General features: G+C 33.8%; 2 protein-coding genes across 3 annotated transcripts in view; both read left to right on the top strand.

Annotated features, from left to right (window-relative positions):
- The first annotated feature begins 2,106 nt into the window (after positions 1-2,106).
- LOC122633949 (cadherin-89D) lies at positions 2,107-24,130 on the top strand. Its single transcript, XM_043822446.1, has 22 exons — positions 2,107-2,144; positions 2,408-2,439; positions 7,333-7,463; positions 7,740-7,898; positions 8,714-8,822; positions 9,846-10,048; positions 10,140-10,268; positions 11,153-12,113; positions 12,933-13,091; positions 13,624-13,801; positions 14,206-14,467; positions 14,664-14,967; positions 15,203-17,046; positions 18,680-18,892; positions 19,042-19,130; positions 19,319-19,402; positions 19,473-19,541; positions 19,716-19,916; positions 20,434-20,631; positions 21,596-21,763; positions 22,457-22,815; positions 23,708-24,130. Exons 1-22 carry the CDS (start codon positions 2,107-2,109, stop codon positions 23,737-23,739), a joined length of 5,922 nt encoding a protein of 1,973 aa, XP_043678381.1. The 3' UTR covers positions 23,740-24,130.
- LOC122633838 (neuropeptide SIFamide receptor-like) overlaps positions 12,260-25,785 on the top strand; it is a 66,598-nt gene continuing 53,072 nt past the window's right edge. The window contains exon 1 of one of the 2 annotated variants that reach the window (XM_043822245.1): positions 12,260-12,304. The gene's annotated coding sequence lies outside the window, so the exon portion shown is untranslated. The remainder of the gene's footprint in view (positions 12,305-25,785) is intronic. The other variant, XM_043822246.1, reaches the window with a different exon arrangement.

The following is a 25,785-nucleotide window of genomic DNA, read 5'->3' as shown; positions in this document are numbered from 1 at the left end:
GAGATGGGGAGGGGAAAGAATGGTGGTGGGGATGACGGATATACTGTACAAATTTTATAAGGAAACGAATTTGTCTTGTCGATTTGATAATCGATAAGAATTTGTCAATGATTATTTTACGAGTTAGATCCGAGAGAACGAGTTTGCGAATTTATTTAAAACGTTTTTAGTAGTGGTAAACAAGCATCTTCGTTCAAAGATGGACCGGACCTCGTTCATTCTCACGATTATCATTTCAATCGTGAGATCGTGGCCTCGTTAGTATTCAAGCTACTATTTTTTCTTTCTTTTTTTTTTTTTTTTATTCTTTTTATTCTTTCCTTTATACTTCATTAACGAGCATTCGCTGTTGAACTCGAGCGCGTACCGATTAATTAATTGCAGATCTTAAGGTAGACGTGTGTGTTATGTAGTTTACGTGTTGTATGTCGTATAATGTCGAAATGTGAGAAGCCACATTCACATATTTAAAACACGCATGTATGCATAGACATATACGTTCCTGTACTACACGTCCACGACGGCGTTACTCTAAAACTGAAGGAACTACGGAAACGTGCAAAAAGCTTGCCGACCTTGTCCCACTTCCGTCAAAGCTTTAGGAACGAGCTTACTCGTGTAAATGCAGTTCATGCATACATACACGATATATAGGGTTAGTTGTGTTTAGCCATTTGAAATAATACAAATACATGAATAATATTATATGTAAACAGTTTATACATATTTTATTACACACATTTATATATATATATATATATATAAAATTATCATTGTGTAGGTATATAATTATATATTAATATATATATAATATATATTAAGCTTAATTATATATATATATATGTATGTATGTATGTATATAAGAAAAATATTTAATTAAGAATATTACAATAGAATATATCGAAACTTTTTTTCTTTTTCTTTTTTTAATTGTTAAACAAGAACGCACGATCATTTCATTATCGCAGGAGAGAGTTCAATTTATAAAAAATCCTTTTCTCTTTTCTTCTTCTTCTTCTTCTCTTAGTACAATCGTATCGTCCAAGCCTTAAAGCTTCTTTAAGGAAAAAGAGAAAAAAAAAAAAAAGGAAATATTTTCTTATACGGTTTGCGCGAAGTAGAAAATATATATTCTTGTGTTTTCAATTTTAAATACGAACACTCTCCTGAATCTATACATATATATATATATATATATATATATATATATATACACTATACTAAATACATATAATGTATATATCTAGTAATATATATCTAAGAGGACGCGTATTGTCAGATTGGAGATATTTTGACGAAGATGCAGGACTCGTTTTTTCTCTTCTTCCTCTTCTTCTTCTCCTACTTTTTTTTCTTGGTCCGTTCATTTCTCAAAAGTAATCCTCTTCGTTTCGAATAGACCAGAAAGGAGTGAGATGGATAGATAGATAGATAGATACATAGATAGATATATAGATGAATAAAAAGAGAGAGAGAGAGAGAGAGAGAGAGAAAGAGAGAGAGAGAGAGAGAGAATTGCGAAGATGAAGCTGTTTATATGAAAAGGAAGAGATCGCCTTCAAGGAGAAGAATGGAAAAAAGAAAGATAGAAAGAAAGAGAAAAAAATGAAAAGAGACAGAGAAAAAGAAAGAGAGAAAGAGAGAGAGAGAGAGAGAAAGAGAGAAAGAGATCAAATCGACAAACGGATTTTCTTACGAAGCTTTCGGTTCGGCTCTTTTTCTCATTTGTTTACGATCCTTTATGACGAAAGGTTTTAAGCTTCTTCGAGTTCTTACCTCGGATGAAAAAAGTTACGCTCGGTTACTCCTTAAGAAATTATCTTTCACTGGATTAGTATTCTATCTAGTTGCATTATATAGCATCGATATATATATATATATATATATATATATATATATATATATGTATATGTAGTCTATAGCTAAAGGACGAATTTCGAGTTGATAAGTTTTCATTTTGAATTTCCATTAATTAAGTTTGCCGCGACGACGACGACGACGACGACAACGACGACGACGACGACGACATTGACACAGTTTCACACACAGTCAGGCCGTAGTAGCAATTTTCTGGCTTTAAATCGTGCCTTGTTCGCGTTAGCGCCCATGTTTGAAGGTAAATTAGATAGGGATGATTTTCAAAGGTAGGATTTTATTTTTTTATGTTTATATTTTTCGATATTATATATATATATAATATATTTAATATATTTCTTTATATATATATATATATTATATATTTCGTTTATTTGTTTCGTTTATTCGTCAATCTATGTTGATTGCTATGTAATAACGTTACGTATCCATGTAACAAGTTTTACTGTATACATCCGTAGGTATACTTAATGTATAATAAAACTGCATTTAACAGGAGTGTTACTCAGACCAGAGATAGTGACGTCTAAAGGTGGAGAAACTCGTTAGGAAAAAAGCCGAGAAGTGAGTATGTACGTATATATATATATATATATATATGTATGTATGTATGTATGTATGTACGCTATGGCTATCGTAAAACGTGCACCAATCTCCTTGCGATATGGTGAAAGTCCAACGTGATAAGTAAGTTCGACGTACACCTGTGGCCTCACATGCAACACTCGATCGACTTTGTTCACTAGGATATTTCAAAGAATTCCGATACATTCTCTACATATCGCTAGAAAATTATATATATATATATACACACACACACACACATATATTGTATATGCAATAATATTATGTAGTAATATAACAAGTAATATAATAAGAATATAATATATATATATAGAATATAATAATTATGATATAATTATATATTATTTATATATATATATGTATATATATCTTTTATTTTTATATAGATATATTTACTTATTATATTATATATTATTTGTTTATTTATATACATATTATTTTGTTGAAATCTATAATCTATACAAATAAGATTCGTTTTTGACACATCTCTCTCTCTCTCTCTCTCTTTCTCACTCCATATATATTTTTTTAAATATATATATTACAAAATTTTATATGTATATATAAAGTTAATCGTAAAAATCACTTCGAGTGCGAGTTTTATCCATGAAATGATCGGACACGTGAAAACGTACGAGGGTAAACGTGTACGATGCATCGCACGAGCTTGAAATCCGATCGGATCGAGAATCCGATAGTTGTACGACCCGAATAAATTGAGATACGATCCTTTCAGTAAGAGATATAGAAACTTCTTTCGCTTGGGGGTTATACACACTCGTATACGCGATGGATCACTGTATTTTCACTGTGGTCATTGAAACGTCGTATTACTTTTCTATTTGTTGAAGATTTTTTTGTCCTTTTTTTCTTTTTTCAGAAATATCAGTCGACACAATTTTCTTCTAATCGAATCGATTAAAATCTTTTCGATCGAATTAACGTTTAATATCAGTAGTGATCGTTTTCTCTTTTCTTTCTTTTTTTTTTTTTTGCAGAATAAATTTATTTATTTATTAGTATAAAATATCCGGGATGTATTTTGATTCTTTCTTCTTTTTTTTTTTTTTTTTTTTTTTATGAGATACGTTCCTTCGTAACTCTCAAGCTTTTCGTCGTTTTTCGAATAACCGGAAGAATTCGATTACGTTGCATTACGTTAAGCTATATCACATCATATACCATGGCTAAAGTGAAATTGCCTGTTTACGAGCTTAAAGTGAAATTCATAGATGAAATATCGATATAATAATATTTTTAATTTCTTCTTCTTCTTCTTCTTCTTCTTCTTCTTCTTCCTGGTCTTCTTCTTCTTCTTCTTATTTTCAGGAACACCGAATAAAATGTGAAAAATGTGTTTCTTGATCGACGTGTCATACATGCATTTATATCTGTATATAAAGTTATATAATTTTTTAAAAGTTCTTCTTACTAAGAAGTAGTTTATATAAGTTACGTAACTACAATTTAAATAAAACTGGTTATTACCAATTCTAAGTTTAGCTAATGTCGGACGATAAAACACAGAAGTAGAGAAATGGCTTGTTACCTTTCGATAATATCATGACTTTTTGATTTTATAGTTTTTCGGTTAATTTATTAGATCCATCCGACACGCTCGACCAATTTCAGATAGTAAAGTTTAATAAAGTAAAAGGCGCGGGAATAATTATCGTTGCTAAAATATTCCCAGTTCTACTTTTAATCCGATTACTTTCCTCTTTTTTTTGGGTCTCTCTTTTTTCTTCCTTTTTTTTTTTTTTTTTTATCCTACCACAACGGAAGTCGTAATTTTTGTTACGAACAGGAAGAAGAGAGAGATACGAGTGAATAAAGAACAAAACAAAATAAAACAAAATAAAATAAAATAAAACAAAATAAGATAAAATAAAATGATAGTAAAACGATAATATACACGAACGTACAGATATTCAATAAGTAGTGGTTTCAATAGTGTTGGTTTTCTTGGAAAGCGCGTGAGTTAGGAATGAGAAAAAGAAGAAGAGAAAAAATGAAAAAAAAAAAAAAAAAAAAAAAAAAGAATATATATGTAAAAGAAAAAGAAAAAAAATGGCTGTCTTCTCGTATGTGTATATCTCGACTTAACGAACGATCGAAACAACTAAGACGCGATGCAATGCATACGTCCATTAATTCTCTTTTCTCCATTGATACAATCCTGAGAAACTCTTGTGTTCCTTCTTCGGCACACGAGGAGTATCGTTAGAAAACGTTGGAAGACCTTGTGGGACTTCGTGATGGTATCGTGCTCATATCCTACTTTGCATTGTCACGTGATCTCCCATACGAAGGATTAGCCATTCAGAGAACTGTAAATAGTAAATAGTTTCAATTTTTTATCCATCAGCTCTCAGTTTATGTTACTGCGATATTTTTTTCTTTTTTTTTTTCTTTTTGCATACATATATATTTGTTGTACGTATTTACATACAATATATATGTACGTTGTACGTATTTACATACAACTAGGACGATATTTTTGTTGTTTGGTTAATTTATTATAGAATTTTTATGTATCGTTGAAGGTCGTTTAAGGGGAGGGTTACGGTTTAGAATTTTTTTTTGGAGGATCGATTATTTCCTTGTCTTTCTTTCTTTCTTTCTTTCTTTCTTTCTTTCTTTCTTTTTTGTCGTCTTTTCTTTCAGATTTTTTAATTTCTTCGACGTACCAAGAATATGCGGTCAAGGAAATTTTTAAATTCTTAAAATGATCAAAGTTATGCCGCGACATGCGTCCCCTCGATCAGTAGCAAAAGCTTTAAATAGCACTTTGCTTGAAGTATCATTTTTGAAAAATGATCATGGGAGAAATATCTCGGTAACTAATTGATTCATCTTTCTTTGAATTAAAGAATATATTTTTTTCATGTAATCCTTTTCATGTCTCGAGTATTACCAAATTTAATTCATTTTTAAAAGAATTTAGAGTTGTTAAAAGATCGATAAAAAAAAAGAAAGAAAGAAAGAAAAAAAAAAAGAACAATTCTGCTTAACTTTAAAAAAAAGCGTCATGAGGAAATGATACAAATTCTTTTCTCTCTTCTCTTTTCTTTTCTTTTTCTTTTTCATACTTTTGTACGTTCACTTCAAGTAGAAATTTCACGCAGTATACAATTTTTTAACTATTAGACCCGTTCTGAACGTTCTCGATATTTTAATAAGAATAATAAAAAAAAAAAGAAGAAATAATGAAAAAAAAATTCTACAACTTTTCTATATCTTCGAAATATATAATATCGGTGTAATAAGATACTAACAATCACGGAGCATGTTTCGTTATAAAGAAAAAAAAAAAAGAGAAAGAAAGAAAAAAAATTATAAATAATAAAAGATAAAATCCTACGATGATAGATCGAAATCTCCTGTTAAACGAGACAAAACGAGAGATCGGTGAAGCAAGGACTAAGAGGGACATAGCGGAGGGACACGAGTTTGAGACCTCTCTTCCGTTCGTTTGCGTAACTCAACGACGACTACGTTATTAAAACTTTCTCGGTTACAATTTACGTGCTTGCAGTACGTGCAAGTCGTGAATCGTTTATTTACGAATTTCTAACGCCGTTCTAACTTCCGATGGAATTTCAATTCCGAGGTTATGCGAATTGCAATGTTGAATATCTCATTAAACGTTGTTAATAGAATTCGAACGAGCATTCCTTTAGATTTTTCTCAATATTTTTTTCTTCCATCTTTGATTTATCGATCTTTAAAAATTGTTCTAAGCTCAACGAAACTTTAATATCTCCTGTATCGAGGAAAAGAATGAAAAAAAAAAGAAAAAAAAAAAAGAAAAGAAAAAAAAAGTATATAGCAAACGAAAGGTTTAACATTCGTATGATTTTACGATTTGTTTTTGATATAATTTTTGTAATGAGTCGTCGAGTTGTCGTTACGACGTTGATATCACATGAAGAATTCGTAACTAGTTTTTCGCCACGCTTAATGATTTTCTTTGAAGCGAGATAAAGATCGGTTAGGTGGTTGGATTAATGGAGTTGCCGATAAATATGATCTACATGTAAATTCGTTAGAAATAAAGAAAAATCATTGCTGATTCCTTTCACTTAGAATATACTTTTACATATACTGTGCATATATATATATATATATATATATATATATATATACACACATTTCGAGGAACTTATTTTACGTACAAAACATATTTAATTCGCAAATAATAATTCGTTTATGTGTTGTATTACAACCTGGTCGTAGTTTGCTGCTCGAGAAAATTATATTTTACGCACGACTGAAAGCAAAAATAATACATTGTGAAAGGTTAAAACAACGATTACGAAACGATCGATGCTCGTACGAGTTGTCGAGTAGATTTGTATTTGTGCTTGGGTGGGTGGGAGGTGGGAGGGAGATTTTATTATGCCTGCGTACTAAGATCATCGTACTCTGCGTTCTTCGGATCACATTTTCATTATATTTAACAAATTTATCTAAACATTATTTGTGACAACAGATCGATTATAAATTAATTTAATTTTAATAGAATTCACGATATCAATCGAGTGTATTAATTTAAATTTGCAGATATTTCCATAGGATATTTATTGCAGTTTAATGAAAATATGTTTTACGTAATACGTTTATCTTTTAAGTTAGAGATTCGTTATTCTAACGATCCTAATTGATACAAATTACTTTTCTTTTTATTTCTATTCTTTTTGGCCATACAAATTAATCGTCTGTTTCCACGTAACACTTGATTATTTAATCAAGCTAATATTACGAGTCTTAATATTACGATCATTATATCCATCATATGTATATATGTATATATATATATATATATATGTACGTATGTGTGCATGTATGTACATTTGACGAATCTTTCAGGATGTCAATTTTATCCGATCGGAGAATATTTGAAGTTCGTCAGAGTCCCAGAAAACCTTCGTGAAGGATCGGAGATATTATCTTTGGAAGCACATCCTAGAAATCGTCTTACTATTATTCCAGTAGACAAGGTACATTTCACTTTTTAAACTTTCATTCGTAGTTGAACCTTCTGTTAGGTAATATAAGTTCTGTTTGAAAAAGAAATGAAAAAAAAAAAAAAAAAAAAAAAAAAATTAAAAAGAAAAACAAAACATAAAAAAATAAAAAAAAAAAAAAATATAGGAAGAAAAAAAAAGAAAAGGACGTGTATCGTTCGATGTCTTTTTTTTTAAATCATTTTTCCTTCTCTCTTCTTCTTTCTTTTTTTGTTTCATAGGACGATTTTTTGTGTATGAATGTTTCAGGAAGAGGACAGTCGTTTCTTTTCATACAAAGATGTGAATGGGACTCACGTTTCAGTGACGTTGGCACACTCATTGGAGGATCTAGTAGATGCGGAATCACCTAGAAATCTGTTAAAGTTCCGGGTCATCTGTGATTATACCGATGGCAGGGACACCTTGGTGAATGCTCGAATACATATACATATACATATGTCTCTCTCGCATATGTTATACTTTCGCTTTTTCGTTAAACGTTAATTAGAGCGTTCTAGGTACCGGTCTAACTAAAGCTATCTCTTTTCGTATGGACGTCGTTGATTACAAGCGTTTTTTTCTTTTTCTTTTTCTTTCTCTTTTTTCTAGTGTTCCGTCACGCATTAATAAACATTTACGTAACGCGATATTAGGAGGAATGCGGTTCGGTCAACTCGATGTTTATCAGATCTTTCTTTCTCTGAGTGAATTTTCAAAAGCGTGACACTTTTTACTTTCTTTCTTCTTCTTCTTTTTTTTTTTTTTTTTTTTGATTCCTTGCGCAGTTAACCATCAGAATCTTTTCATCGTTTGAAGGGGAAAAATAAATGATATACGGCAAAGATTTAATATTAAATTATCACAGAGAGAATTCTTCTCACTGTGTTGGATAACGGAGATTGAAAATCGTGATACTGCTAAGCTTGTAACTGTATATCTATTTATCATCTATTCCTAATCCGCGATATCGTCTATTAAATCGATTTACTCACGTGAGAAAATACTTAAGTAATGTTGAACGTCGTGAACGTATAAGTACCGTTTAGTATTCTTCTTTTCTACTTTATTTTTTCTTAACGATTGTAATCGATATAATATCGCTTATTTAGATAATTTTCGATAAGATTTTCTGATAATTAATTCGATGTTAATTTAAAGGGATTTCATTCGAAGAGTTAGATGAAATAGAAGGATGGTCTAAATAAATGAGAATTAAATAAGACGAGTACGTTTTTGTTCAGGTATCATCGCATTTATCGGTCACCGTATATATCGAGGATATTAATGATCATGCACCAGAATTTATCGATGCTCCTTATCATGTGACAGTGGACGAGCTTACATCGACCGGTAAGACATATCTATCTACTTAACTATCTCTTTCCGATAAATATGTATATATAAATAATATATGTATGAACGATTAACTCTACCTGACTGTAACGAAACGAACCTACGTTAAATCGTTTTCAAAACACTTTATACTTATCTCTTCTGAAGTAGTATCTACTTCAGTTAAAGACAAATGATAGTATTTGTGTTTAAAGCTACGACTACTGAAATATTCATGAACACTTTTAAAATTCTCTATTGGAACCGTAGGAGAAATGATATAAATATTTAAATAAATTCCTCCCTTTATTTCTAATTTGCCTTCGTCAAATCTAATTTAAATATTAAACTATGAAGTAAACAATTATAAATCCTTGTGAAATTTCGCGATCTACAAGAAAATAAACTGACGATAGGCAAACGATAAAATTATTAAATGGGTAATGTAACGATGCTTCGTAAGAAAAATGTCGTAAGAAAATTTTTAATCGCACACACACACGCACACACACACACACACACACATATATATATAGAAATAGTTCGATGAAATTTCTTTACCGGAAGAGTTTTCAACGGGACGCTGTTCTTGTTCAACGAAATTCTGAACGAGATTACGGTGAATTCGTTGACCTATAACAAAGTAGGATTTCCGTAAGTCTTTCCTACCCTCTTCCCTTTCCTCTCTTCCTTTTGTTAGATCCATTTCGTTTAATCCTAAAGTTTTGCCAAATTTCGCGAGTGTCTCGTTGGAATCCAAAATACAGAAAGAGAAAGAGAAAGATAGATAGATAGATAGATAGACAGACAGAAAGAGTAATAGTTGTAGAAGAAGAAGAAGAAGAAGAAGAAGAAGAAGAAGTTAGTTCGAGTTAATTTCTTTCGTTATCGCAAATTTCACGGGAAAGTTTGAATATAACGTTTAAGAGAAATTTAACCGTACGAATATATACATATACATACATACATACATGCATATATATATATATATATGTATATATATATATATAAATAAAAGAAATTCGTTCTAACGAATTTCAGGTGTGACGATATTCCGTGGGATTCATGCGACCGACGGAGACAAACCTAATACACCGAATAGCGATATTCATTATGCGATAGTGAAAGGAAACGAACAGGGAAAATTTTCTCTTGAATCTGGACACAGAACAGCGTTGATACTACGTAAACCATTGGATTACGATAATGGCGATCGCGAGTACACGCTCGTGATCACCGCTACTGTGAGTGTTTACACATAGGGATTCTTTTTATTATCATATTTTTATTTTTATTTTTATACCGTCGGGTTTGTCTTTATTTTAAAACTTTCAGGATCGTGGTGTACCACCGAAGAGTAATAAAACAACGGTTAGGATAACCGTACTGGATAACGACGATCTCGATCCAAAATTTACACGGGACGTGTACAAAACGAAAATATATGAGTTTTATCCAATGCCGGTAAGAATGAGAAACATAATAGATAAAAAGAATTCATTCATTTCATTCGTTAATAATTTCGATCGTGTACTGTTTAATAAATTATAGATCGTTAATGAATTAATAGATCCACGTAAAGTATATTTCATATTCGTCTATTTAATCATTTTCTTTTTTTTTTTTTTTTTTTTTTTTTTTTTCATAATTGATATTTAACTATCAAAAAAAGGTAAAAGAGGATTATAATGAAGAAACAAACATAAGCCGTGTCGTAGTATTCGCGTTGACAGACGTTGACTAATAAGTACAATTAAAAGAAAGTCATTCTCATCGTTTCTTCACCGAAAGTACAGTGGTTTAAAGATCGTTATTACTTTCACGTTGGCAACGTTCGTTTCACTTCGCGTGTTACCTTTTTTTCTTTTTTTTTTAGAAAGATACATAATGATCCAACGAATGAATATTATATAGAAGAAGGTTATACTTAACACGTATTAACATCTAATTTCGAATTAAATGCAACAAACGAGATTTCGATTGGTTTCAAGTTTCAACCGGGAAAGAGAAGGGAAAAAAAAAAGAAAACCAAACAATAATAATAAAAAACAGTTTTATAAAAGATCGGATGAAATCTTTCTTTTTTTTTTATTTTTTGTTCGTTTGTTCCTTTTTATCTCTCTTTCTTTTTGTCAATCCTTTATTATCGAATTATCATTACAATATTTGATTAAAGCAATAATGTAACTTTCTACGATAGATCATTCGTATCGTTCTTCGTCGTTCCTCGTCTTTTCGTTAGATCGAAACGACAGATTCTCTGTCGATTAGTTTTGTTAACGCTTTTTGAATAATTATTACGGAAGAAATTCCTTTATTATACATTTGACTGTACTTTCTCCGTACAGGATCGGCCAATTTTCACGGAAATAAACTTCACGACGGCGATTCACGCGGTGGATCGTGATCACGACATCAACGTCTCTATAAGATATGACATAATATCAGGAAACGAAGGTGGTTACTTTCATTTGGACCCGAGGAATGGCTCGCTTTACTTGAAACGTCCGATCGATCTTGACAAAGAACGTAATTTACCTAATAACACGTTCGCCCTTCAAATTCATGCCTCGCAAATCGACAATCCTTTGAAGATGGCAATGGCAAGGGTAGAAATAGAGGTGTTGGATTTGAACGACAATCTACCGGAATTCGAGGTCGACTTATACAACATCAGCATAGTTGAAAATTTACCGAACGGTTTCAGCGTATTACAGGTTATAGCGCGTGACAAGGATCAAGGAGTGAACGGTGAATTTGATTTTCGTTTGTACGATCCATCGGGTGCGTTCTCGATAGATCCAAGAACGGGTTGGTTAACGGTCAAGGATCAAAACGTTTTGGATCGAGAAACTAGAGACCGTTTGAGAATGAAAGTATACGCTATTGAGAAGAGACCAAGCGTTGTTTTCGTCAATGGAGAAAGGTCTAATGGTTCGTCGGTAGATATTCACGTTAGTTTGTTAGACGCAAACGATAATAATCCGATCTTCGTGCCTGGAAATCTTTACGAGTTAGTAGCAAGAGCGGACTCTAAGATCGGTACTGTACTAGGACAGGTACATGCGATCGACGATGATCTAGGGACGAATGGCCAAGTCAAATATACTTTACAAAAGCCAGGAAATTCTAGTACACGTGTCCCACCGTTCCTGGTTGACGAGAATACTGGAGTTATTACGCTCGCGGAAACCCCGATCATCGAAGGAAGACACGCGATCTTCGTCGAGGCTGCGGATCAACCAGCGAATCCGAGTGAAAGGCGATTCTCATTGGCGGTCGTTACAGTGGATGTTTTCCGTCCTGACGGTAATTTCCTTCTTCTTTCGATTTCTTACACGCGGAACGATACAACCGATTCGCCTGTCGATTACGTGCGTTCCACATTATCATCATCATCATCATCATCATCATCATCATCATCATCATCATCATCGTCGTCGTCATCATCATCGTCGTCATCGTCGTCATCGTTGTCGTCGTCGTCGTCGTCGTCGTCGGGGTCATCATGGTCATCATCGTCATCATCGACGTCGTCATCGTCTTCTTCAATCTCCTGATCGTGTTTCAAAAAGAAAAATAATACTTCTGTTTCTCTCTTTTCTCTATTTAACAACGTCGGGATCGTTTCAATCGATTTCGTGATAAACGATCGATTATCTCGAACAAAGTGTCACGCAATTAACGGAATAAACGTCCTTAGAAAGTGAAATCACGATTCTTTTTCGTTTGTTTTACGGAAGCGAAGCACAATAAAAAAGGAAACGAGAGAAGTAGAAAAAAAAGAAAGAAGGAATGGTGTAAAGATGAGCATTAAAAGAAGAGAAAGAGAAAAAAAAAGAGCTTGTTGCGTTTTTTACTTGCGCGAATTATCGTTGAAGAGAAAAGTAAACACGTCGTTGTGTAATAGAAATGTCACGGCGGAGACATGTTTGTACTTTGAATCGATCAGAAAATAATTGCATATTGTTATTATTATTTTTATTATTATTATTATCGATTTATTATTATTATTATTATTATTATTATTATCGGTGAATAGACGAGGGCTCTTTAAAGAGCAACAGATATCAATAAAAATTTATTATCATTTTCTTTTCTATTGATCTCCGATCTATCTCGTTTCAGGACCGGATACTTGGGAACCTGATTTTGTTGGAGCACCTTACGAGTTTTGGGTCGGTGCCAATGTGCCCGTCGGTACCAGCGTTGGTCAAATTCGTATTAACGATGCTGTTAAGACGAGCGATCTTATCTACGATCTTCTTCATAGTTATCAGGAAGGAGGTACTCTTTAAAAAATCCTTATCGAGATATAAAAAATTTGTCTTTTCTATATTCGATTTTCTCTTAATCAATTAAAATTAAATTTAATAAATAGACGTACATTACTCTATCTCCTAAATAAATATATATCTATCTATCTTACCTGTTAAATATTGGAACGAACATCTTCATCTAATACAAATAGTTACTCAAGTGAAAAAATTCTTAACTCGAAGATACTCTTAAGTAGATCAATCGATCGACAAATTCGGGTTTAGATTAATCGATGGCTTAACTTTTTCATTTTAATGTTAATTTTTACGTTAATGTCATCTGATGTTAATGTTAATGTAATTTTACATAGATTAAGAGCTTGGTCAAATTTTCGTAGGTTACTAAAAATCAATTAGAATATTTTTAAGTGTATTTGAGAGAGACCCGAATATCAATATAATATCAACGTAGTGGAAAAACTCGTCATAAAAATTTCACTCACTTTATTCTATGGTAATACGTAACACATGCTGTATACATATCCAATATGGTGTTTCAGTTCCCTTCGCTGTAGAGGAACGATCAGGAACGATAACGGTCGTGGACGAAATCGAACGATACGAACGTTCCACTTACGAGTTCGAAGGTGTTGTAACAGACGAAAGGGATTTCACACTAATCACGAACGTATCGATTCATGTAGTCGATCCTAACGACGAGAAAGGTGCCTTAACAAAGTAAGTCGAGCATTAAATCGATTTAATATTTCTCAAATTAATTTTTAACATCGATATCGATATCGTTTTTGCGAACGTCGAAAACTTCAGAAGAAAAAAAAAAGAAAAAAGAAAAAAAAAAAAGAAATATCTTCGCGATTACGATTATAATCGTGATTACGATTGTGACGTAAGTTTTATCGCAACGATGAATATGAATATTCTTTTCTCTTTTTCTTTTTTTTCCCTTCAAACGTTGAACTTTGAAATGGAAAAAAAAAAAGAAGAAGAAGAAAATAAAAAGTAAGAATAATCGTTCTCAAATTCGTTTTTTAAATTTTGTGATGAGATTATGATCCCGAATTTATGGAAGATACTTTTGCGCGTTTAAGAAAAAAAAAAAAAAACAAAAAAAAAATTTTCAGGGGAGCGACGACAGCACCTCTCGTTTTTCACGTTAAAGAAAATGTTCCGGGCACGTACATAGGGTCTGTGTTATCAGATAATGGTACAACTTCCGCGTCCTCTGCTACGAGTTTTCTTATCGTCAATCAACAGGACGTGCCTGACATAAGTATCACGAAGGACGGTACCCTTTACGCACCCAATGGGTTTGATCGAGAGACTCGACAGAATTATAGTATTACTGTGATAGCCGAAGGTTCTAAAGGGCTTCGTGTCATTCAAGTATGTTATCGTTTTCGCTTTATCATTTATAATTATAATCCATTTCTTATACACTTGATTTATTGTTATCACCATAAACGATGCGAATGTTTAATTAAAAAAAAAAAAAGAAAAAAAAAAAAAAGAAAAAAAGAATGAACACAATCGTTTATGCATGCGAATCGTTATTTTTTATCGAATATTTTTGATATTTCAGATAAGAGTAATCGTCGACGATGAGAATGATCACCCACCAGTTTTTAGCTCGTCTTCTTACGAAGGACGAATATTGGAAAACAGTCCCCATGGAACGGAAGTCGTCATGGTCAATCCTATCGCTGCTACCGACAAAGACGAGGGTATTAACCAAGAGTTTATTTTCAGTTTGACCGGAGAAGGTTGTTCCCTATTCAGAATCGATCCTAGGAATGCTCGAGTGTTCTTTGAGGGTAGCAAAGAGGAGAGTTTGAATCGAGAGGAAGGAGCAATCTATGATCTTCAAGTGGTCGCCGAGGATGGGGGTAAAGCTTTAATATTCATTCTACTAAATCTATCGAGGATTTTTATTCGTTTCGATGTTGACTTTGACGTTGTTTAAATGAAACCTTCGAAGAGAGACACTTTTAAGGAACGATGAGATTATTGATAGTTTTTTTTTTGTTTAATTTTATTATTATTATAATCTTTGTATTTTTTACTTTTTTATTTATATACTATTGTAATCTTTTTTCTTTCTTTTTGTTGATACGATTCAAGGTGGTTTGAGATCAACAGCACGTTTAAAAATCATAATCGAAGATACGAACGATAATCATCCGAAATTTATTCGTATGATCGTCCTACCCGATCAAGGGGTTAAGGTATCGAATCAACCGGACGAAGAATCAATCGTAACTGGTACGAATAAAATCGACGATTCAACGACGATCAACGGAAGAAACGAAACGAAACGAGCGAACGAACGGAAATCACCGTTACTATTGGTACCAGAGAACGTGACAATAGGTGCACCTATAATACGATTGTTGGCAGAGGACAAGGACGAAGGAATTAACGCTGAGATCAGTTATAGTATACAAAACGAGACGATATCTGGAGGGAATTTAAGCATGATCGAACAATCGAAACAGGATTCGATAGGTCGAAGATATTTTTTGTTGGACTCAAGAACCGCAGAAATTTCTGTTGCTCGTTCTCTCCCACCGGAAAGGAACGTACGTTTAATAGTTGTTGCTAAGGACGGTGGTGGTCTTTCAGATAACATTACTGTCAGAATACACGTAGTGGATGTAAACGATCATCCACCTGTCTTTGATCAATCCTGGTATACCTTTGACCTTGCCGAAGGTATTTACATGGCTCACACTATTGGTACGGTCCGTGCTGTGGACAATGATTTTGGTGTCAATGCTAATGTTAATTACGAGATAATATCTGGGGGAATGGACGAAGAGAATGATAACGATAATTCAACGTGGATATTCGACGTTGGTCCACGTGACGGTGTATTAAGGATAAATGGAAAACTCGATAGAGAAAGGAAACCAGTTCATCGTTTGGTTCTACTTGCTCGCGACGACGGTTCGCCAGTTTTGAGTTCAACCGTTGAGATTGAAGTGAACGTTTTGGACGTGAACGATAATTCCCCGAGTTTTTATAATTACGACGAATTAGAGAATGATGATCGCGGAATACCAATACCGGTCTATCGTACGTCGATATTTGAAAACAGTCCGGTCGGTACTTTCGTAGGGAAGGTTTATGCGAACGACAGCGACTTCGCAGGGAATGGAAACGGATTGATATTATTCGATCTGGTTAGTCCAGGCCACGAAGAGAAGCAATACTTTACGATAGATAGTAAAGAGGGCTCCATAACAACGATTTCCAATCTCGATTACGAGAAGATAAAGAATCATCGATTGATAGTTACTGCGAGTGATCTGGGTTCTCCAGTTAGCATGACATCTACAGCTGTGGTGACTGTGGAGATCATTAACGTAGATGACGGCGATGATAAAGACAACAACAATAACAACAACAACAACAACAACAACAACAATAACAATAAAACCGACGACAAGAACGATGACGATGAGGAAAAAGAAAAGAACGATCAGGATGAATCTTTTAACGAGGTCCAAAAGATCCCAACGTTCAGGCATCGATATTACGAGGTCGAGGTCGAGGAAAATACAGTCCCACCAATTTGGATCGTTGAATTGGATTTAGCTGATGGTTATCAAAGCGATCACATACGGTACAGCATCGTTGCAGATGGCACGGATGCCAGAGATCACTTTTCTATCGACTCGAGGAACGGCTCGTTGTATCTGATTACGAACGTCGACAGGGAAATGAGAGATCGGTATGAGGCTAAGGTCAGGGTCGATAGGGTAAAGCTCGGTCGTGGGATGCCCGTGATGATCTATCCGGTCGTTGGTGAGAGGCTCAATGGTCTCGCGCCCAACGAGGCCAGGGTCGTCGTCAGGATCAAGGACACCAACGACAATGCGCCGAGATTTAAGTCAAAGGGAAGACCCATCCTCGCTGCTATACCCACAACTGCCCACTACGGTTACGAGGTCGTTAAAGTAGAGGTGAGCGTACGTGTTGATGAGTGCATGCTCGAGCGCAAGCGCGTACTAAACCTGTCCACCTAACCACCTAACCGTACATATGGATCTCTATTTCTCTCTCTCTCTCTCTCTCTGTCTCTCTCTGTTTCTCTTTCTCTTTCTTTCTGCCTATCTATCTCTGTGTATGCGCCAAAGTGACTCGACCTTAATTCATTTCGGGTTTTTTCCTCTTGCCTTCCCTTTTCTAGTATTTCTTTATTATCCGAGCTGTCCTACTTTTATCCTACTTTTCTTTAATTCGTTTCTATCTTTCTTTTCTCTTTATCTCACCGGCTCTGTCTATCCGTCTATCCGTCAGTCTGTCCGTCTATTTGTCCGTCCGTCCGTCTATCTCACGATATATCATCTCTTTTTATTTTTCTTCACCTTCCCTACCTCCCCTCCCCATTATTTACTCCCATCTCACCTCACCACCAATTTACTTTCTTTCTCTTCGCTCTGCTTTTTCTTTCCAGCACAAGTTTTTTTTAATTATTACGAGTACCGAACGATCGGCCCGGAAAGAACACTCTCTCTCTCTCTCTCTTCTCATCCTTCATTATTTCTTCTATCTCTTTTGAATATCTCTCCGTCGTTTATCATAGCTTTGATGGACAAACGTCGTCGACCCAAGAAAACTCACATATACAACAGCCAGTCGTTTCGAGTTCATCGTTGCTTACTCTCTCTCTCTCTCTCTGTCTCTGTCTCTCTCTCTCTCTCTCTCTCTCACTATCTCTTTCTCTCTTTTTCTTTATCTCTCTTTCTCGCTCGCTATCTTTTTCCGTCACGTTTTATTTCGAGTTTTTTCTCTCCCTTCTTCTCGAAAGCACTCCTTTCCTTCAACTGCAATTGCGCGAAATTGATTGCTTTTCGCTCGAATGATAATGCAAATACGATTTATCCGAGAGATCCTTAATTAGATAAGGGATTTGGAAAAACTACTGATCTAGATACCTGTTTAGATTTCTTTCTTTCTTTCTTTCAATTTTTCTCCTTTTCTTTCTTTTTTATTCTTCTTTTTCTCTTGTTACTGGACATTCACTTTTCCGATACGATCTTTGATAAGAATTCGCGATAAGAAGGGTCCTCGTTATTTTTCTAATTAAATATTTCCCTATGGTTAAACGTTGAAACAACGAAACGATCATAGGAACCGATAGAAATATTCGTTTCTAATGGATCTCATTTAACTATTTGAAATTAGGTGACTGTTAACAACTGTCTTGCTTAGATTTTTATGCATGGCGTATTTCATTTGCATGGTATTCTTTTATGCATGATACAGTTTAACTACGTGATAAAGAATGATATCAAAATGTTATTTCTTTTTTCTTCTCTCATGTTGAGCAACATTTTATGTTAAGTAATTGAAACGAACGTTACTTTCTTTTTCTTTCCAATTTTTTTTGTTTCTTTTTAATATTAAAAGAAAGAAAGGCAAACGAAAACGAGAAGAAAGAAATATCAAACGCAAACTTGGCTTTTCATTTTCTTCCCATATTTTTCTTTTTCTTTCGTAATTATTTCTCCGTTTTATTTTCTTGTAAAATCGCGTGCATCAAAGAGTCAACCGATCAGAGAAATTTAAATGAGGTATTTGTTTTTCGTTTAGGCGGATGATCCGGACGATGGTATAAACGGTGAGATACGTTATCAAATTCTTGGACGAGAAGATGCACCGAGATTCGCCATTGACCCATTGAGCGGTCAAGTTCGTTCTGTGGCCAGTTTTACTCGTGACGCTGGTCGCGTCTTTGGCTTCGACGTCAAGGCCACGGATAGACGGGGCGCCGAGAATGGACGTAGCGGCATTGCCAATGTTTTTGTTAGTATTTTTTCTTCTTCTTTTTTCTACTCTTAGAACGAATTAGAACGTAATTTATCACGTAATTCGTAGTTGCTTGTTAGAAATTCGACCGATTCAACCAGGTATATTCGTGATTCTTTCTTTTCATTTTTTATTTGTGCACGTAGGTTTACGTACTTGACGATCAAAAACAAGTGGTCATGGTTGTTGGACAAAAACCTATCGATATCGAACCGCATTTGGATAATTTTACTGCGTACGTATATTTGATTTTTTATTTTTCTTTTTTCTTTCTTTTTTTTTTTGAAGAATTCATACCGCACAGCGTTACGAGTATGGTAATGTTTCGTTCATAAATATTTGTTGTATTTTTTCTTTTTCACGTTCACTACAATATCTATCTGTATTTTCTCGATTGAGAATAAAACGTATAATATTTTTCAGAACTCTGCACAATATAACGGGCCTCGACGTACGTGTCAGGAAGCTTGAGCCGCATATTGAAAAGAACCTGATCGACACCACTTCGTAAGTATTAAAGTCTTCACTTTCGTTACGGAGAGATTTCCGATCAGCACGTACTGCAATTTTGTTACAGTACCGACGTCTACCTCTACGCTATTGATCCACATCTGAATGTAATGATCGACATGGATACATTGCATAAGTAAGATTCATAATCTCTCGATTTTATCAATTTGATTTGATTTCTTTTACCTTTTAAACTTGAAATTAAAAGGGAGTAAAAGGAAAAAAAAAAATAAATAAATAAAATCATTCCAAGAGAAACAAAAATCAAGATCGAACAATACGATTTTTAATTGTCCACTGTTGTTTGTAGCATTTTTCACAATAAGAAGATGGACATAAAACGTGAACTGGACGAGTATCATGTACTCGAGATCGCTGGTAATGCACCAAGAAGAAATCATCGTTACATGCTTTCCACACTGGAAGTTGGTGTGGTCGTACTTGGATGTGTCGTCTTCGTTGGTGCTCTAATAACAGCAATCTGCGTCACCTGCGTTCGTAGGAACAAACGGTACGCGGCATACGGTTTAACACGATCACCGGAAAATATCGATCCTACTACGATCGAAGGATCAACGACGATACCGAACTAATTCCTCGAATTACTTTCTTCTAAAAAGAAATTTTTTCTATTTATTACTTTTATTGATTCGTTGATAAACTGATACTAACATTTATCATTCTTTTTGCTTAATTCTTTCTCTCTCTCTCTCTCTCTCTCTTTCTTTCTCTCTCTCTATTCTGTGCATCGTAAAATAGCATGCATATAAAAATAATAGGTGCGTTAGATATGCGTTTCTAATATCATTTCTAATATATCGAATATAATCGAACGAAATTATTCAGAATACTTTCTTAAATAATAATATTAGATAATAAGAAGATTAAATAAAAAATCTTCTTCTTCTTTTTCTTTTTCTTGTGCTTCTTCTTTTTCTTTTTCCTTCATCTACTATATCTCGATGATTTTCTTTCTCTTCATTTATTCTCTTTCACTTTGAATGGGCTTCTCGAATTCGATTCGTTAGCCGTAGACGCCGGGAGAAGGCCATGTTCTCCAGCGGTGGTCCACTTGGCTTTGCTTTGGCAGACTCGACATTGCAGAAACCACCGCTATTTCCAACCTTCGTCGATGGCCTTCGTTACGACCCAGAACCCTTTTGTACTGAAATGCCGAGGCGACAGAGTATCTGCGATCATGGACCCGGCTGCGTACGCTTTCACACGTGAGTCCAATCAAATTGTACAAACGATTGATATCTGGATCGTTCATTCTTAAAATAGTGCAACTCCATTTTTTGATTGTCTCGAGAAAATTAAAAGTTAGTTGTATTAGTCGATTCAAAAAATATTTATTAATCATGTCAAGTCTGACAACGTTTCTACCAATTTATTACGATACATTTTAGACGAATTTGATTCAAATAATATAGATATTTACGAGCTGTAAGTGGACTTACACCATTTTCATAATCTGTCGATTGTAAAAATCATTTCATTTCGATCATGAAAAATTAAATATCGCTTGAAATATATTTTGAATATGTCTGTGGAAATTGAACTTATATCACTTTCATCATCAATCGTTACGCAATTTCTTTTATCGATCAATTTTCACAAAGTACTGACATTTTTTAAAGATATTAAATATTAACTGGTTATAAATAAAAAGTTTACATCGAATCAATCACAAATTATATATCTCATTAAAAAAAAAAAAAAAAAAAAGAAAAGAAAAATGGACTTACAGCACTTTTAAAATATAAACGATCCATTTATTATTAATTTCTTCGATAAACGATTAATACGAATAAAATAGAATATCGATATCTGATGTCGGATCGAACGACATACGCGAATTTCATTCATCAGAAAAAAGAATTTTGTATTTTTAAAAATACATTTTAGATAAATGAACGATGATATAGAATGTAATCATTTGTTAATTAAGTAAAAAATAAAATAAAATAAAATAACAATAAAGAGAGAGAGAGAGAGAGAGAGAGAGAGAGAGAAGGAAAGAAAAAGGTTAGAAAGAGAGGACACACGAGGAGAGTTTTAATTGTTATAATTTCTCCTTTTTTTTTTTTATAAACTCGGTATCGTCCAGAAGAGACATTTCAATTTTCTTTTCGTTTATACGAAAATAGAAGATAACGAATGTTATTGTCACGTTGATCGTTGTCACAGGATGGGTGGAAGTAGTGGAAAACATGGTGTGAGGACGACAGGTAATACGAAAGGACTCGAGGCATCTGCAACGTCCTTGCATTCCAGTGGCCAGGACTCTGGAATCGTAGCACGAGCCTCTTGTCACTGCAGTCACTCCTCGAGTCCTTCCAGCGGTGAAAGTAGCAAGTGAGTAAAGAATTCCATTTTATTTATCTTTCGAAGTTTATCGAGAAATTTATAACGATAAAAACTTAAAACACTCTTAGCTGAGAGTTAGCTGAGGATGTTTAAAAACTGTCCCATCTTTTTGCTGTTTAGCTTTTTATACTCGCTGGGATATTTAAACTATTTCCAAAAAAAAAAAAAGAAAGAAAAAAGGAAACTTCAACTTTAAGTTACACGGTTTAATATTTTATTTAAAGTCTTTTTTCTCAATTCAGTTTGACAATGCAAGGGTAAACGCGTAAATAAGTGAAAAGAAATATTTATATTTAAAAGTCGGAACGCATATCCCGTGATAAAGGATTACATTGAAGTGTTATTATCATCTCTCATTTTCACTAACATTTTGTGTTAATTAATTGAAACGAACGTTTCTTCTTTTCTTTCCATTGTTCTTTTCTAATTAGAAAATTGAAAGAAAGAGAAGAGAAGAAGAAGAAGAAGAAGAAGAAGAAAAAAAAAAAAGAAACTCTAGGCGAACTTAAGTATTTATCTTCCTTCTTTACTTTTTATTTTTGCTTTATTATTTTTTCTCCAATTTTATTTTCTTCTAAAATCGTCCAAAGAGTTGCTCGTAAATTTCGAGGGAAAAATTTTTTCTTCCTTCTTTTTTTAAATCGGAAACGATACGTGGTGTTTTTTTTTTTCTTTTTTCAGTGGTTACGAGGATTCGTTGAAATCGTTGCAACGTCGTGAAAGAAGCAACGACCTGTCGCGCGGTAGTCACGAAACATCAAGCGTCGTTGGTAGAAGAGCGAATCAAGCGATGACGAGAAGACGACAACGTTTCAATTCCTTCAGCAATCTCGAATCTATGTATTCGCACGAGATGACTTTGCAAAGGGATCAACGTTGTTGCGTTACCGAGAAAAGACGGAAGAACGATGGCCGTGGACACGAGCATAGGAGAGCACATTCCGAAGCTGAGAACAACATCACTGAAACTGTGATTCACGAGCATCCTGGTATGGAACTACCATTAGCGAGCTCTTTACCAAATGCTTCGAGTTTGCACAGTAAGTTAATGAATCCTTATGAGAAAGTCTTTCAAAAAAATTCGGATTCGAAATAAATTTGTATTATCTCATCGTATGTATCCAATGGATATATTTCCTTTTGTGTTTCTCATTTTTTTGTTTGTTTGTTTTTTTTTTCTTCTTCTTGTCGAACCATCACACAAATCTCACTATTGATTTATTTGGAATTTTTCGATATTTCGAGGGACGTCGTCGGTCTCGAATATAGGAATTGTCGATTAACGTCGATTTGAAATTCGTTCATTATCCCCACCCACTTGTCCTCATCCTCACCCCCAACCCATCCTCTGCCACTCGATACACATCCGTTCGTTCCACGATATAATATCGGCCCTGAAACGCGCAAGTGTTTTTTTCGGTCGGGTTTATTTACAATTGTGCTTATGCCATTGACTGGTTTCGTTTCCAATTGATTGCTCATTGTAATTTTGGCCCGTCTTCGAGCCAATTAAGTAAGCGACGAATTTACATCTTTAATTGTATGTCGTTTCATCATGTATATCGTTATCGTTTTATATATATATATATATATATATATATATATATATATATAAAAAGAAAAAAAATATCGTTCATTAAAATCAAACAATCATTTTATCGATAGAGCAACAATATTAGACGATTAGATATCTATAGAAAAAAATTTCCATTGCACATTTCTTGTCTTTTTATTAGAGAACAAAGACAAAATGTTTGATAATAGTTTCTCAAAAGAAGACTTTTTCATTTTCAACTGAGTGCCAACAAAAATTGCAATTTATTTAAATACTTTGCTTCAAAGATGTGCGAGAAAGAGAGAGAGAGAGAGAGAGAGAGAGATAAAGAAAAGAAAAGATCGATTTAATCCTTTTGATTTTTTTTTTCTTCGTAGGTGCAACGAGAACCAGCCATATGTTGTATTAGAAGTCCCTGCGGTTTTTCACGACGATTAGGCGAATCTGCGATGGAAGAGGAAGAGGAAGAGGGGAGAAATAACGGTAGTTGAAGAGTACGATCACGTTCCTCCTTGTATTCTCTGTCTCTCTCTCTGTCTCTCTCTCTTTTCTCCTTCCTCTTCTGTCTCTCTCTCTCTCCCTCTTCCTGTCTTGTTCGCCAACACGCGGAGTTTCCAACTGCAACGGGTCATAATGCTAATTCGAATGGAATCTTCACGAGCGATATGCCGTTAGGTAATGCAAGTAGTATTGCGAGTTAAGTGAGAATATTTAAACGTGAATAGTATTTTTAAAGTCCGAGAGACAAGGAAAAGCACGATTCTAAACGTCAGAATATTGCTAGCAGCGTTTATTATTATTATTATTATTATTATTATTGTTATTATATATTATTTTTTTCGTAACTCTATACCGAGAATATTTTTTAAACATAAGTACTTACATGTATATACATACATATCTATATATGTATATATGTATGTATGTATGTACATACATATATATAGATGGATAGATAGATAGATAGATACACGCACACATACATACACACATGCATATATATATATATATATATCTATATAGATTAGACGTCGTGTCATTTTCGTTGCCAAAGTAACTCGTACGTCGGGATTCGAGAACCAGCTTGTTGTTCTCCATTTTAGATTTTCTCATCGTTTTTCTTTTCTGTATATAAGAGATAGGATACCACTACGGTGCACGATTTTTATCGTTCCTCTACAAGTGGCCTTCATCGATCTTATTAGCACGGTGAGCATTTACGATTCGATTTTTACTCTTAACCTCTTTTTTACGGTCCATTTTCTCTTCCATTGGTTTTCCTTCGGGGGAGGAGGAGGAGGAGGAGGAGGATGAAGATGAAGAAAAAAAAAGAATAAAAAAAAAAGAAGGAAAAAGAAATATTAAGCCGACGAGTTTCATTTTTATCGACTAATCCGATATAGTTTATCTCTTCGTATACGCTCAACGTGTTAAATAGTCTAGAAAACTAGAGTCGTAGAATGACTTGTTAATGTTAATTTATCCTGTAGATATGTATAATGTATAATGTATAATGTATAATGTATAATGTATAATGTATAATGTAAATTTATAATTTATGTAAATTTCCCTTGTAAAACACATTTGTTGTAAATTAGTAGGTAAATCAGTTATGTGATTACTTACGTATATTTTTATTATTAATTCGCATGGATGAGAGTGATCCACAAAAGATTCTCAATCCAAGTCAACGAAGGGTACCTTGATGAAACGATACGTGTAAATTTTACACGTGTTACACTTGTAAAATTAAATTACAATAGATCGATCTATAAAGATTCTATTCGTTCGTTTAGAATAATAAGTATTGATGAATAAATTTTTTTTTTCTTTTCTTTTCCTCTTTTTTTTTTTTTTTTTTTCAAATCAAGCATAATTAATCGGGCATAACGTTCTCGTTGTTAATTACATCATCATGCAAGGTCACCTTTATCATAGCAATTTCTCGTGGCCTTGATCTGATCAAAGAATGTCTTTCAACGCGATCAAATCAGCGTGGGTGTTTTAATTACGGCAGGACGAATCTCATGTAAGGAAATTCTTGCGCTTCTGTCATATCTATCGGTCAATGCCGATCTATAGTAAGGTGCATAGTCTATCGAATTATTCGGAGGGAGGGGGAGGGGCTAGGGGATGAAGGTGTATTAATGAGAAAATGCACGCTAAAGACAAAAGGATCTATAAAGGAAGGGGGTGCTATAGATTGTGTCAGATAGGAACGAGTAAGTGAGAGAGAGAGAGAGAGAGAGAAAAAGAGCTTGAAAAAAAAGGGAAGAATAAATAAATAAATAAGTAAAATAAAAGATTCGTAGTAATTTCCAATAAAAAAAAGTGATATAGGAAATGAATTTTCATTGGATAATATCTAGGAAAGTATTTTATGTAAAAATGTTTCATCTTTTTAATATTTCTATAAATATTCTGATGCGATCAAAAAAAGAGTATATATATATAT

The sequence above is a fragment of the Vespula pensylvanica genome, chromosome 13, assembly GCF_014466175.1.
Source record: "Vespula pensylvanica isolate Volc-1 chromosome 13, ASM1446617v1, whole genome shotgun sequence".
Taxonomy (NCBI): domain Eukaryota; kingdom Metazoa; phylum Arthropoda; class Insecta; order Hymenoptera; family Vespidae; genus Vespula; species Vespula pensylvanica.
This window is presented reverse-complemented; position numbering and strand designations above follow the sequence as displayed.

Excerpts from the sequence above, each read along its gene's own strand:
- LOC122633949 (XM_043822446.1), top strand. The coding sequence starts at position 2,107 with ATGTTTGAAGGTAAATTAGATAGGGATGATTTTCAAAG. Across the intron at positions 13,092-13,623 it reads TCATAGTTATCAGGAAGGAG|TTCCCTTCGCTGTAGAGGAA; the intron begins GTACTCTTTAAA and ends ATGGTGTTTCAG. Across the intron at positions 19,542-19,715 it reads GACATGGATACATTGCATAA|CATTTTTCACAATAAGAAGA; the intron begins GTAAGATTCATA and ends TGTTGTTTGTAG.